This window comes from Barbus barbus (genome assembly GCF_936440315.1).
Source record: "Barbus barbus genome assembly, chromosome: 44".
Lineage (NCBI taxonomy): Eukaryota > Metazoa > Chordata > Actinopteri > Cypriniformes > Cyprinidae > Barbus > Barbus barbus.
The window spans coordinates 511,155-527,936 of NC_136722.1; the positions used below are offsets into that span (position 1 = coordinate 511,155).

The 16,782-nt window shown below is 36.1% G+C and overlaps 1 protein-coding gene across 1 annotated transcript in view; it reads right to left on the reverse strand.

The window, feature by feature from the left end:
• The window catches only part of LOC306863170 (WW domain binding protein VOPP1-like), a 33,869-nt gene that overhangs the window by 2,552 nt on the left and 14,535 nt on the right, over positions 1 to 16,782 (reverse strand). Inside the window, exons 3-4 of the mRNA XM_079406381.1 lie at positions 5,398 to 5,475; positions 2,266 to 2,399 (exon numbers count right to left, since the gene is read on the reverse strand). Coding sequence (XP_079262507.1) covers positions 2,266 to 2,399; positions 5,398 to 5,475 — 212 coding nt within the window. The remainder of the gene's footprint in view (positions 1 to 2,265; positions 2,400 to 5,397; positions 5,476 to 16,782) is intronic.

Below are 16,782 nucleotides of genomic sequence, written 5' to 3' on the forward strand. Positions count from 1 at the left end.
AAAGTGTGCAACAATGCAAATAAATGTTTAAATGCGCAACTGTTTACATTGATTACGAAACTAGTAATCTTGAGCGCAATAAATCCCATTTATTTAGCTGAGTGGCTAGATGAACAAATAATCACCCAAACTAAATATACACAGTGTAGTAGTAATGACTTTATGAATTTATTCACTGATAAAATATATAGCATCAGAAATGGAATAACAAATGTAGGATCTACAGCGTCTTGCTTCATTCATCGCACCCAAAGAAAAACCGCAGTGCTTTACAACTATAGTACGGGAAGAGCTAAATAATCTTATCACTGCATCTAAACCAACAACATGCTTATTAGATCCTGTACCCACTAAACTACTGAAAGAGTTGTTACCTGTAGCAGAAGAACCGCTTCTCAATATTATTAACTCATCGTTATCTTTAGGTCACGTCCCAAAACCATTCAAGCTGGCAGTTATTAAGCCTCTTATTAAGAAACCACAACTAGATCCTAGTGAACTGGCAAAATACAGACCCATTTCAAATCTTCCGTTTATGTCTAAAATTTTAGAAAAGTTGTGTCTGCTCAATTATACTTCATCCTGCAAAAAAAAAAAATATATCTATGAATAATCTCAGGTTTTAGGCCCCATCATAGTACAGAAACTGAACTTGTTAAAATTACAAATGACTTGCTTCTTGCGTCAGACCAAGGCTGCATCTCATTGCTAGTTTTACTTGATCTTAGTGCTGCGTTCAACACTATAGACCAGATACTCAGATCGATTACAAAACTATACAGGTATTCAAGGGCAAGTTTTAAGATTGTTTAGATCCTACCTGTCCGATCGTTATCATTATGCTTATTTAAACGGGGAATCATCTCAATTATCTCCAGTAAAAATATGGAGTGCCACAAGGATCTGTCTTAGGTCCACTGCTATTTTCAATATACATGTTGCTCTTTGGTAAATTCATTAGAAAATATGGGATTAGTTTCCACTGTTAAGATGATGACCTTGACATAGTCACCACTGATAAACTACTCCTAAATGTAATGTAGAAACTAATTTTCTGTGAAGCTGCTTTGCAATGACTTGTATCGTAAAAAGCAGTATATAAATAAATGTATCAGCCCTCTATATGAGCTCTATTATCAAAGCTTTTAACTCGAGTATTAGCCAACTAAAACTTTACTTTCTCTTGGTATTCATGCAAGGAAGGGACAGGAACATATAATATGACATGAAAGCGCTATTTACACCGAACTGACAAATACCAGACCAAGAATCCACCCAAATCTAGACCACATCACAGCTCAAGTACCAAGTATGAGCTTGGCATTTCTGCTTTTGACTCTGTGACGCTTGTCTTCAAGCTGGTTTTGCAAACTGAAAAAATAACCCTGATTATTCCTTTAAAGATCCAAATTACACCCTTATTTTGCTGCCAACCGAAGCAACAATTAATATGGAGTGCATCGAATGCATGAAAACATCGAGCGGCGCCATGCATCTGCTTACAAAATAGCTTGTCAGAAACACTGTTTACAGCATCTATTGCGAACAGCAGGGTGTTGCAGGCCATATGTTGGCGACGTATCTGCTCACACACCAGAATTGCTCATTCGCAATTTTCTACTGGTTTGGCACAGAGATGGGAAATAAATCAGATCTGTGGTGAAGTGCCAACCTTGGCTCCAAGCAAGAGCTGATAATAACTGCCTGTTACCGGCTGTAATAGTGAGCAAGAATTCGCTCTCTGTGTGTCCAAACCTTGTTTGGCTCGGTTAAAGGACAAATTGTGAAGATGATTTTATAGCAGCAGCAGCAGCATCATAATCATAATCAGCAAGAGGTGTGTCCTGTCACAGCTTCCCAATACAACATCAGGCTCCGTTCCAAACCTACTGGTCTGTTTACACGGGCAGCATCCTGACCTCATTAGGGGGTTACGTTTTTTATTCATTAAGGATGCATTAAATTGATTAAAAGTGCCAGTAAAGACATTTATAATGTTCCAAAAGATTTTTATTGAAATCTTCTATTTGAACCTATTCAAATTCTATTTGAACTTTCTATTAATTTGTTGAAATCATGATAAGCTGACTACTTAAACCTAAAAAAAAACATCAAATCATGATCTTGAATTGGTCAGATCTTCTGGAAAAAAAGTTTTTTGGCCATATTGCTCTGCCCTACACTGATGATTGGAGAAAGACATGGTATGTTTGTGCGTGTCCAGTTTCTGCTGGTTTGCTCCAGATCTGTGATGGTGATGCTGACCTGGTGAGCTGACCGGTTGTCTGGTGAAGGACACGTTGAAGGCGGGCTCCTCGCTGAGCGCTGACGGATACATGCGCCGGCGAATGAAGAAGCCCGCGCCGCAGCAGAAGAGCACGCCCATCATCAGCAGCAGCCTATGAGAGAGCAGACATACCTGACTGACACAAACGCCATCCAATCACACGCCAGCTGCTGCACATAACCCACAAATGGCAGAAACTAAAATTCTATACTGTTTTATTGAAGTGGTAAATAACTTCTAAAAAATAAAAAGTAAAGAATATGGCTGAAATACTACATAACTCCTCAGAGTATCAGATATATTTAAGGAAAAATAAAACCTATTCTAACCTGCATTCTTGCTGTCAAACAGGTAAAACCTGGCGGTTTGAAGGATTTAAAAAAGTGGCAAAGATTTAAAATGATAATTCATTAGTATTTTAGGGCTGAACTGTGATCCTTAAATACAGTATTTTAATGTCATCCAATGATTCTTGGTATAGTTTTTTTTGGAATATGACCTATTATTACACTGAATGACATTTTATTGGGTGTCTTCTGAAAATCATGGTTAAAATGTATGCTAGTCATTATGTTTTACTCAGAACAAATAAAATGAAACAGGACATTATAATGCATGGGGAAAAACACTTACATTTTAAAACTGTATTAAACTTTTGTTTTGATGCTTGAAAACCCCTTTTCATATTTGACCCAAAGATTATTGATTATTGATTATTACAAGAAAATACGGTAACACTTTACTTAAAGCCTTTATGCATAATGCATCATAAAGGTATTCATAATGTACATTCTAATGCTTTATATATTTTCATGGATAATTGTAACCAAATTTAAAATGCTATATAATATGTGCAGGTTTGTTTTTTAAAGGTGTAACAACAAATATTTAGTATTTAGTAAATATTTAGTAACAAATATAAGTATTATAATGTATTATAACACTAGTTACAGTTATTCATGAGATCATATGATGCATTATAAGGTGCATTACAAGGCATAATTAAAACATTAAAACTACTTTTATAATGCATGTGCGGTCTTCGGTCATTTCTAACCGGAAAATTTTACATTTTGAATTTTTAAAAATCGCCAGAATCACCAGAATCGTACGAAACTCTGTGACTTTTATGGCACTTGGTATGTGAACACACACAAAATAAATTAAGGGCATGATTCGGTCATAAAGTCATAAAAAAAAATAGTCACACTCACGGTCTTCGGTCAAAAATGACCAACCATAGGAAATGAATAGGAAATTTTGTGTGTACAATCTACAAATCCCCAACAATGCAGAACAAAATCGCACAGCAATGAAGGGGTGAAACTCTAAAACATCAAGAGTGCAAAATCAACACATCCACTCACACACACGCGCACACACACACACACACACACACACACACACACAATTCTACACGCTCAATTGGTATAGTCAAAAAAGACTGAAATAAGAGGTTGCAATCAGATCAGACCCAGAAGGATTAGGCTATGATAAAGCATTACTGTTCATTTTTGTTACATTTTTAGAGTTTTCATGTTTTATGTAACAAAATGCTTTCTGTGTTCAGGGTTGAGTGTAGTAATAATAATGCAAAAAATATATAAACCTTGACAAAAAGTAGTCTTTGAGACTGCCTAAATATACATTTAAATCCACAACCTAATAAAAGTAAACAATTATGTCTAAAAACAACTAGGGAATTCACAAGCCTCTCCACAGACCCTTTTCCTGTTAGTAAACATTGTGAGGTTTTTCTGTGGAGGCAGAAAGATCCCGGACCGCTTCACTAATGCTAGTTATGAAGTCTGTTAGCTTATTTTATTTAACAATAACAGTCCGCTCGTTTTGTCTCGCTTAACCACAGCTGTCGTCGTTTATTTGTCTAGCAGTGCCAGCAGCGTTAAAATTTCAATATTTCAAAATTCTGACTTTATTCTAGCAATTCTGAGATTAGATCTCACAATTCTGATAAGAAAAATCAACTTATCCTCTCTTTTGAGTCTATATCCCACACTTCTGCCCCCCCCCCAGAATGGACAAACTCGCTACTGTTGAGTTAAATCGAGTTATAAAGGTCAAAATACGAGATATAAAGTTGCATTTGCGAGAAAAAAAGCCTCAAAAAAGAATTGTGAGACAAAATTGGTAACGTTAAATGTAAAATGTTATAGGTTTAAATAGTATTTCATGCTGTAACTGTAGGGCAAACAATATGTTCCCAAATGAACTGCATATGTGAATATTATGTAGACCAATTGTTTAAATCAAATTTATGCTTTAAAAGTAGATTAATCACAGCAGGTTTCATTCATTAGTCTGTCCATTTAAACATCTGCGTTTAGCTTCAAATGGTGTTTTTGACGACAGTATTCTATAAAAATGATTTGCATTCCGATTCTGACATCCAAAGGCACAACAATACATTGTATCTCTTATTCCGTGGATTTTTCCCGTTTCACTCCGCTTGTTACCGGTGTGTTTCAGCCACCACAATGCGCTCGCAGCCGCCAGTGACGTAACTGTGACGTCTGCATGAAATTGGTCTATAGAGTCCTATACAGGCAACTAGTGGTTACTCCATGAAATTACATGATTTTTCTTTGTTTGCTTGAAGCAGGAGGTGCTAATTCTGCATTCAAAAATTGGATTTTAAAGGCCTAGTGTCTATTTTCCTCTGAAATACTGCATAAATAGAAAAATGTTGTACTATTTTCTATGGGACAAATTGATCATAATTATTGCACAAATATTAATTAGTACCATAAAATTCTCTTAAAGAAAAAATATTATTGAACAAAAATATATTAGATTGATTTTACTGAAGAAGAAAAAAGTTGCATTTCAGGGGTCCGATCCCTTTTGACCGTGAAGAGCATGAGTGTGATTCCCAAAATGAGCAGCGCACAGTAAAGTGTTGCCAAAAACACTACTTCAGTTTTTCAACTTCAAAATTTCACATTTATGTCAATGTCACTCGCTGTTTTATAATTATTTGTGAAATGTACTTGCAATTCCCGAGTGAAAATAGTTTCAAAGTAAATCCTACAGTAAATGAAAAATAAAACAAACCTATAACGTATAAAAGGAGAAGAAAAGGCCGTTCTTACCAGAAATACCAGAGTCTCTGGATGGAAAGTGCTCGGACGCAGCAGCGAGTCCCACAGCAGTCCTCATACGAGCGACATCTGTGGAGAAACCGTAAATAAGAGGTCAAAACGGCACATCAGTTCATTTCCATTTCCATTTCCAACCAAACGTGTGACAAGACTCTTCACCGAGAGCCGATAGCATCTCATTCACAGAAAACAAGAACAATGATGAATGAAGCAGTGGAGAATTGGAATGAAAACAGATGCATTGAACTGCTGATACACTGAATACTAATACTAATGAACGATCACAGAAGACTTCAACTAAGATTGTTTTTCCACAGCAGCTGCAGTATTTGCAAACCGTTCACACATTGTGTGCAACTTTAAACAGTTCAGAATCCTGCAGTGATCAGAGTCCAGCCGAACCTTTTCTTCGCCTCATAGTTCTTCTGCAATCAAACCACAGTGAGAAGAAATGACAGTCAAAGAGATATTTTCCTCACAGCTGGATCTTTCCAACTCTTGAACAGGGATTTTCATTTTGTAATTGTGTTATAATGAGTAGCAATTACAAATGAGTTGAGCCAATGTTATTAGTGGCAGAATGTGACAGTAATGACCAATAAAACATGATACTATATGTGAATATATGGAAATGTTATTATAATATATATTATTGTTTTAATTACTATTAACCTAATAGCTATTGCGTTAAAAATTAATCTATCTGTATGGTTTTTATAGTCACTTTTGCACACCAAAGCTGCATTTATTTGATCAAAATACAGTTATGAGATATTATAAGAATATCAAACAGCTGTTTTCTGTGTGAATATGTGTTAAACTGTAATGTATTTCTGTGATCTGCAGCTGTATTTTCAGCATCATTACTCCAGTCTTCAGTGTCACATGATCTTCAGAAATCATAATAATATACTGATTTACTGCTCAACAAACATTTCTGATTATTATCAATGTTGAACACAGTTGTGCTGCTCAATATTTTTGTGGAAACCTTGATTAGTTTTCCTCTATCTGAACATCACAGTGCAGTTTCAGTAGTTATGGTCTGTCAGAGCTGAGCGCCGATGCATTATTGATTCACACATGTGCTGCAGGTAATGTCATCTGAAATATGAACATAAGCTGAGAAGCATCAATTATTCAGATTCTCTCATTTAAAGCATCCCTAAATGGCCTGTGCATCTGATCAGGAAACACATCAAACCCAACACTGGTGGAGATCATATAGATGAGAGCGCTGGACTGATATTTCCATAGTGAGGACTGATGAGGTGTATTTAATGTTGTTTCATTTTAACTATTGCTAGAGTATTTTATCAGTTCTAATTTTTTAAACATCAAGTGGTTACCCAACACATATAAACTGGTCTAAATCTGTCACACAACCCATGACGTCAACTACAGAAGACATGGGAAACATTTTCAACTTCATTTAATAAGTTGTTGCTTTATTATTCTTTTATTACTTTATTATTTACATTCAGCATTGCAATTATATAGTACAAACTGAAAGAGTTTACATCAATGCATTAGTTGTGTTCCTATTGTATTTCATGACTCTTAATTTACTTGAACTGAATGAATGTAGATTGCGGAAAAAACACAATCTGATCAGCATTATCAGAGCAGCCGGCTGTTCTCCTTCAGGTCCTGTGGCGATTTGAATAGATACAAGGCAGATAACAAAAGGATGAATCCAGTATTTTTGATTTATGATTTATGCAGCTTCTGCTAAACAGGGAACCATTTCAGAGCAAACGGAAAGCCCCATGCATGAGAAGAGAAAGAAATGTTCTGATTTGCTGTTTAATTCGGGTTTCTTCAGCGACTCTTCTGCCCCGTCACATCAAACAGAGATCAGCTGGAGCTCTTCACAACGACACGGAGATGAAGAATCAAAGGCCATTTTAGCAGAGCTTCAGCTCAACAGCAGCACTAATGACCGAGACTCACGAATCAAAGCAACGACCCACATAAAGCTCGCCTGAGAAAGAGACGTCACAGCAGCTAAAACCCTGTTCATGTAAACTTCTGGAAAACCCAAGAGCAGTTCAAATCCTGAACAAGCACTTCATATGATCGCTCTATATTCAGAAATAGAAACGACAGCATGTTCCTCTAAAGAACACTGAAAGCACTACACCCTTTTTCCAAGCTGTGCCATATTGTGAAATGAGAAATAAATGAGCTCATCAGAACCACTGCGATCTATTAGCATACTTAATGGGCCATTTATGAGGAGCCAGCGGGAGGAGAACGTGATTATTACCATCAGAGGAGCAGCATCTGCAACAATACATGAATCAGAATTTAATAAAAAACAGAAATACATCAGCCTGCGCACAAGACACAATGCCAACCAGGGTCATTTCATACCATACAGCACTAAAGAAAGAACAGCTATAATCTCACTTTAAATACTGTATATAAAAGTTCAAACATTTGGGGGACGTTTTTTTTTTTTTTTGGTGGTGGTGGTGGGGGGGGGGGGGGGGGGGTCAAAATCAATACTTTTATTCATCAAGGACTCATTAAATTGATCAAAAGTGACAGATCAAATGTGACACTGAAGACTGGAGTAATAATGCTGAAAATTACATTTGAGCATATATTCACATTTTAAATTTTAATAATATTTCATACTTTTATTTCAAACTTTTATTATAATTTATTTACTACAATTTTAAATTTGGATAATATTTCATAATTTTTTATCAAATAAATGCCATTAAACAATAAGATAATCAGTGGATCACTAATACAAATCTGACAAAAAGATTTGCTCAAATCTATATTGTCTGCTAAATACTTATTTTTTGTGTGTGTGTGTCCTGGGGGGGGGGGGGGGGGGGGGTTAACTTGATAATCTCTTGAATTACTACATAATGGAATATGATGTGATTTATATGTTGCAGACAGATCCAAGCCATTATTTATTGGCTTGGCTGTGATCGATTGCTTCAGTCTGTCTCTGTCTGTTGTGCTGCTGAGAGGTTTGCGTTTGTAGCTCCGCTTTTTTATTGAATCTTTACCTTACTTTCACTCTCTGTTGTTTAAAGTGATAATATATAACTTAATTCCCACCATATTTCTGGTATTATCTATCAAACTAATCTAACTAATTTGATCGTTCGCTTTTTAAAACCTGGTTATCTTATTACTCGCGGTTCCATTCACGTTTCTATTCACGACTATTATTGTTTTCTTTTTCATCCAACAACAGTGGTAAGTGGTAAGTTAAGTTGGTATCATTCATCAGTCACTGTGAGTAATGGCTTCTTCTCCTGCTATTGTTGTTTGCACGTCATGTCACATGTATAGTTTATCTCTCTCTGTCGGCGACGAGGGATTCACATGTGATAAATGCAGGGAATAGTTACGCTGACAGAGAAGGTTTCAGAATTAGAGACACACATCCAAACTTTAGTTCAGGACAGTAAGAATGTGAGGGCTGTAGATACGGCTTTGGATGCGACTAGCTCAGGGAGTCCTGTACATTGTTCGGTTCCGGTTGAGCCCGTGTAGCAGGGCAGCTGGGTGACTGTGAGGCGGCCTAGACGCGGGTCAAAACACTGATTAAAACATCAAACAGGTTCTCCCCACTCAGTGAAGCACCCACTGAGAAACCTGATGAAAGTGCTATAGTTATTGCCGATTCTATTGTACGGAACGTGAAAATAGAGACACCAGCCACCATAGTCCAATGTTTACCGGGAGCCAGAGCGCCTGACATCTTGGCAAATTTAAAAGTGCTGGCTAATGCTAAACGTAAATTCAGTAAGATTGTTATTCATGAAGGTGCTAATGATGTTCGACTTCGCCAGTCGGAGATCACTAAAAATAATGTTAAAGAGGTGTGTGAACTTGCAGGTACGATGTCAAACACTGTAATATGCTCTGGTCCGCTCCCTGCTTACCGGGGCGATGAGATTCATAGCAGACTGTCGTCACTCAATGGCTGGATGTCTAAGTGGTGCCCGCAGAATAACATAGACTTTATAGACAATTGGACGAGTTTTTGGGGCAGACCTGACCTGTTGAAAAGAGATGGTGTTCATCCCTCCTGGGGTGGTGCCGCTCTTCTCTCTAGAAATATGGCACATAGTCTTAGAGTTTGTACTTGACTAACTGGGGCCCAGGTCAGGAAGCAGACAGACTGGCTAAACCTATACAAACCTATACGGTTTTCCCCCAAAACCAGTTGTTCAACACATTTAAAAATGTCGTAAGAAAGTTTACTGTGTTTTGAAGAGAAAGTCAAATACGGTATATAAATTTATTTTTTTATTATTGATTAATATGGTATAATCACGCTGAATTTATGAGGTTATGAATTAATACTGGTTCGTGTACTCACCGGTTACTGTATACATATCCAAGAGAAATGCATACACACAATTGTTTTATAAAGCTTTTAGTCTGTCATTACAAATATCTTAAAGAGAAAAGCCTTTCACACATTCGGTTTTCACTTGTCTCAGGATTCTGTTACACAAAAACCACTTGAGTGTGGACACAAATCCTACATGAAAGCTAAAAAAGATGACTTTTTAAACTATTTTTACAGAATTGTTTTTTTACAAAATCTCTGTAAGTGTCTTGCGTTAATCAGAGGATCGTTTGACTGCTTCTAATCCTGGCTCTAGTCTAAAGGATTGTGGTTTTAGGTTTGAAAGATCTAAAAACTTATTTGTTAAAACAAAAGTTATATCATTGTTTAATCATGCTACTTTCATCACCTTGTAAAGATACCCAGTGTGATTCTAAAATAAGGTTTGTATGAGACATCATAAAAGTCTAAATATTTAACTGTATGGTTGTTTATGTGGATGTCTATGTGTAGATGTGTTGAGTGTGTGTGTCTGTGTGTGTGTCTCTGTGTGTGTGTGTGTGTGTGTGTGTGTGTGTTTGCATTTGCAGTGTTTGTGTTGAGGGTTGAAAAATATATGAGTGAAAAAAGAAATATCAAAACTAAGTAAAATGAAGTAAATTAAACAACGTTTTCCTACAGCATAGACGTCTTATTAAAACCATCATCTTTGGGGACCTCTATTTATTTAAGTTTGTTGTTATCGACTTCTTCTTTATCTATCTCATCTCATCCTGAACAGTTGTTTGAAACCGCATTAGAATAGATTATAAATACATTATAAATACTCAATTCTCAAGTATACCTAACTTCACCAGATGTGTGTCATAAAAGGTTCAATAGGGCACACATCCTTTGACCAGTTAGTGAACTTCTGGCTAAACCTTTGACAGAGTTCACACGCGCAGGTGCGCGTCATAAAATGGTTAACACGGATGTCCTTTGATCGTTGAACATCTGAACATGATCTCTTTTAATCAATTAACCTTTTTACCTCACGTTCTAACAAAGTTTACGATGCCAGATCCCCTCAAAAACTCATTAGATTGCAAATGATTCGAATCCCAGAAACTTTAGCTATTTTACATCGAGTCTGTTGATCAGATAAGAACGTTTCGCTGGTCAAAGGACCAGACGCACAGCGACCTTTCTCATTTCGTCGCTCTGCGTGAGACAAAATATTTACATTTCGTAAGATGTTGTAGAAAAGTTTACCCGTGTAATTACGACTGAAAATCCAAAACATTTGCTTTCATTTCAGTTTGTTCTCACACATGGGTATTTTAACTGACATAGCACACTAGAAGTTTTAAGAGTGACAAAATCAAAGAGTAAATAAAATAAGACAAAACAAACAAACGTTTGTTTTTGAAGAAAACTTGTGTAACCTTTAAAGTGAAAAGCTTTAGGTTGAATACTGAATGGTTTCATTAATTAAGAAACGCTAAAGATTTATTAAAATAACTTAAAAACGTTACTTTGTTTAATTATTTAAACTTTTAAATGTCTGTGTCGGTCTCTCCCACAGCGTTAGGGGCGGTGATGTAGGTGTGGCCTGACCGCGCTCGTAAACTCATTCAGTTTGACACAGAAGCGAGAGGTTATCTGACGGACGGCGTCTAAAATAGTCTGCTCTTTTAGTTTTCTAAGTTGGGACAAACGCTACCTTTTAAATTGTAATGTTACAAGATTTTTACAAGTATCTTATACTATTGTTTAACGGTCTGATATTTTATTTCACATTATGGTAAGATAAACAATTCTATATTATTTAACTTTGTATCTGTTATAAATTCAAACTTTTTAAAAAAGTACGACGTTGATTTTGATAAATATATCTTATTGCTTTAACAAACGCGTCCGATTCTTTTTTGTTTTAGATAAACGAACGCGCTCACCTCTTCTTCTTTTTAACTTTGTCAAACTAACTAGTTTTAAATTCTAATGATAGAAAAAAATAGCGTATTGTTTAACTAACATATCAATGCTTTTTTGTTTTAGTTTTTACGTTTTTCCTAAAACTGTTTTAACAACACTGTCTTGACTTGTAGGGAAAAAAACAGCCGTTGTAGGTTTTACGTACATGTTTGATCTTTTTTCTTGATATGTATGTGAAAACACTTCCCTTTACCCCATTTAACACAATTTCACTATTTAAAGTTTAAACCACATAACATTGGCCCCCCACACATTGCCATAAATTCCTTAAGATCACCGGGTGGATGAAACACATGGCTACATAGACGGGTAGGGGTGTACAAAACAGGTGTCCAGTTATGGGAGGGGGGTGGTGTTTTTATGAGCAATAAATCAATTATTCTGACACAAGGTGCACTACCTTCTCTCTGTGCACTATATCAGAAAGGAGTGAATGAATGCGGACGGTGACGTGTAGGCTACACTGAGCACAAGACTTGGAACTGTTTCGTCACATATGAACTTATATTACAATATTATTAATATTAATAGCAATAACACTCAAAATGACTTTATATTGCAATTATACATACCTCTGCGTCAGCTTTGTGGTTTCATCGATGGTATATTATTAATTTGTAATGCTTATATGTTCATAATCATTAAATACTATTAAAATACTGTCAACAAAAATAAATACACATTAACACGTTCATAATTGTATGTATTTATTATTTATAGTATCTTGAAACTCTCCCGAGCAGCGTTTTGCACTCAGATAAGATGACAGGGTCGATGACAGATGACCCCTCGGGTGACTGTTCATTTTACATCAGAATGAATACGCTTCCTATCGGTGATTCATTTTAGATTATCCAACAAATTATCATAGTTTTCGTAATTTAAGAAAGAAGCAACCTCAGTAAATTAGTAAAATATTAAATTTAGTTAATTCCTACTTAATATATTTTAATATAAATAATGTAGTAAATATAAACGTTAAAGCAGAAATAAGAAAGATATAAAAGGCATTTCTCCACTAGAGGACGCAGTTCGAGTTCCCTTAAAAGGGAACAGCAAGGAATACATTGAATAAAATATTACATTTTTATAAGACTGTAAAAAGACTGCAATAGTTTTTTTTCTTTTGTAAAATGTACTCCAATCTTTATTTACAATTTGTAAAAATAATTTTTACAGTGTTGGATCTTTAAAAATGAGGAAATCTCACAAACGTTTAAGGAGCCATTGACAAAATAAGAGTGTATATGACTGAATGAATGATGAATGAATGGTGCATTAATATAGCGCTTTATTCTGTATTGCTGTACACCCAATGCACTTTACAGTCATGTAGGGGGGGGGTCTCTCCTCAACCACCACCAGATGAAGAATATATGATGAAGAAAAGGAAATATATTAATTTTGTAGTTTCTGCATCACACAAGTTTAACATTTTATGCACCCCCAAAAGAAAAACATGCTTCCTGTTGAAAAGGTGTATTCAAGACAAGTTGTTGAATGTATTTATCTCCAGACAAAAACAGTGTTGTGTCATCAGCCAAAGGTCACAAGGTGATGCTGACCAACTGATGTAGACAACCAGACAACAGATAAACATCAGTATAAAATATAAATGTTCCTACAGTTGATAATATGAAGATAAGAGCGATAACATCAGAGTTTGTGCTCTCATGTTCAGAGTTGCTAGAAACCATGGCAGGTAATCTCACAGTCCACCGCTTACACAACAACACAAACCTGACTCCATCCGTCACAAACACAGACTCAACTCCACCAGCTGACACCATCATTTCGGTAAAACCAAATATCACAATGTCACATGTAAAGGTCAGCATTTTGTTTGACCAGCTGCAAACCTCTGAAATGGAAATAAACTACAGTTCAACTACATATTTACGCTTTCTAAAGAAAATGTGGTGTTTGCCTGTGCAAAACCCACCAACACAACATTAAATACTCATTAAAGGAATTGTTCAGCAAAAAAGAAATGAAATGAAAAAATTAGTTTGTTTCTTCATCAGATTTGTAGAAACCCATTCACTGCAGAGCATCCATTGCTGAGACACTGATGCTGAGACACATTTCTACAAACCTGATGAAGAAACACACTCATCCTGATCTCAGATGGGCTGAAGGTGAGCACAGTTTTAGCTAGTGTTCATTTTTGGCTGATCTATTCCTTCAATATTTCAAACAGATCATATAAATAACATAGTTCTTCTTGTGAACTGAGTCCAATGTTTGATGTAGAGAATGAAAATAAAAGGCTCCCTACAGTTGGCTGACTTGTATACAATCAAAGCTTTCCTGTGATCTGGTTTTTCTGCATCCAGCAGAGCTTGAAAGTTGATGCAATGACAGTTCAATATGTTTCTCTGTGCTTCAGCGCTTGAACTGTGATGTTGATGGATGGTGTTTGCATTGGTTTGATTAAGATGTTAAAAACCCATTCATTCAAATGGAGAAACACAAGAGTTTAAAAAACAGTTCACCACCAAAACAAGAATTTCGCCATCATTTCGCCTCATGTCTTTTGAAATCCATATCTGACCTTATTTCTCCTGTGAAAAATAACACAGGACATGCAGAGCAGTGCAAACTTCTCTTCGCCACAAAATGACCATGAAATTTTCCTTAAAATTATAAATAAAAATAAGATAAATAGTTATCAAACAAAAAAAAAAAATTGTCACCCGAAATGTTAAAAAAACACTTACACTTAAAAACTAATGAATTAATTAATGCTGCTTGTGCTCGTCTGATATGTTCTTACTCAGTAGGCTTAAACGCAAATAGACAATATATAATATTGTTTTTGACACTAATATAAAATCCTATTCTTGTGACCCATTGGCATGCTGGGTAAATACTACTGCCACAATGGATGCTGAAGCAAATAATTAGCCATTGATGATGACCTTTCAACAGAACATCTGTAATTGAAGGTCCTAATTACCAGCACACTTTAAAAGTCGCTGCCCTTTGATTTAACGAGCGTAACCGTCTGCAAGTCTTTGTTCAGTGAGGTGTGAAGCAGCTCTGACAAGTCACACTGCTTAAACATGAATTATCAGAAATAAAATAAATTAATTAAATAAGTATTTTTAAATTATTTTTAATTTATTAAAATGTACTCTAGGGTGGTCCTACTACCCAAGACTTATTTTCTTCCGAAAGTCCTCCTTTTTCAGTTCATAAATCAGAACATTGAACTGGCCTCTTTTCAGACTTCTTCAGGGTCTGATTCGAGCAATCACCTTTTGTGTCCCGTTCGTGCCTTGAAGTGTTATGTAGTTCAATTTTTGTCTGCTATGGTGGTGTGAAGAAAGGTGCTTCAGTGTCGAAACAGAGCTTGTCGAACTAGATAGTGGAGACTATTATACTGGCTTACAAGGCAGCGGAGAGAGACCATTGCCCTTGGGTCTAACTTGTCATTGCACCAGGGCCATTTCATCATCTTGGGCTGCTTTTAAAGGAGTCTCCTTGGCGGACATCTGCACTGGCGCTACCTGGGTTTCTCCATGTACACTTGCCAGGTTTTATAAGGTCAGCATTGCTGCTCATCATGACGCGTGTTCTGCGGTTCTTCAGGAGCAGCCATCATTTGTTCATCTGGAAGGTAGCATTCCTCATGACTATGTTGGTTTGTGCCATCCAAAGTATTCATACTGCCTCTGGAGGTCAGTAGGAATGAAACAGAACGCTAGTTACGCGTGTAACTAGCGTTTTTTCTTGGCTTTCAAACATTAAACCATAGAGCTTTTATTTTGATGGAAATTTCTCTTTAGAAATGCTTCAGTTTTGTTGACAACAGATTTATAAACGCTTAATACAAACTTGGGAAGCTGTTTTGGAGCATGTTGTATTTTCAAATGCAGCGAACATAACACAGTGCTTGATCAACATCCTCAAAAACAAGAGCGTTTAGATAACGAGCTTTAAAAATGAGAATAAACTCAACTCGAGCTGAAGTCAAGTCTTGATTGTGAAGCATGTCTGATCAACAATGGACAGTTCTGAGTATGAACGGCACTATAATAACTCTGGTTTGCACTAAAAAGAATGAGATTTATCTCATTTATAATAATGCACAGTGATATTTCAGAACATTTAGAAACTAAATTAAACTGTATTGCATGAGATTAGATGGCAGATTTTGCACTGAATTTCTAAAGTAATCTGTTTACTGAATTCCCCAATTTAATGTCATCAATAGCAAGTCTAAATACGTGCAATGCCATGTTAACAGGATCATCTATGAAACATGCAAGACTGTGTCCAGGCACACTGAAAGTCTTCATAAATTATAAAACAGGCCATGTCAATATTTACAGCCGTTCAAAGAAAACTTATGATCTATATTTAAAAAGTGACACGCACCATATAAGCCACATGTGATAAATAAATGATGACAGTACACACAACAGCTCCCGAAACAGAGACTGCACGAAAATATTAAACACATATGAGTTATAATTTAATTCTATGAAAAGACGGCCTTGATGTGCTGATAAATAAAGTGAGATGCGATCTCTAATGTGAACAGCAGCGTATATGACAGTGATTTATGCTCTGATGCTCACAGCACGCCGGCGGACGCTTGGATTTTGCCAGAGAGGATCAGAGAAGGGTTTCTTTAAGCATTTAATCTTTCAGGGCGGATGGACAGGAAGCTGAATCATCAGAAATACCAAAGTGCGCTCGCCACAATTTGCCTGTACACATCTACAGTTTGGGAGGAAATAAATTCACTGTCTTAAAAACATCACTGCTGCAAAGAAAGAAGTGTGTTTGAAGTTTAATAGCTTAGGGAGAAATGTCTATAATTGCTTTAGAAGTCATCTCAGCAACTTAATCAAGGGATTACTTCATTTATAACATTTCTGTAAATGTGCCAGTATTAGCAAACAGACTAATTTTTAACTGTAGTCCTTTGGCCATATGTGACCCTGAACCACAAAACCAGTCTTAAGTGTCAATTTTTCAAAATTGAGATTTATACATCATCTGAAAGCTGAATAAATACTTTTTCCATTGATGTATGGTTTGTTAGGATCAGACAATAT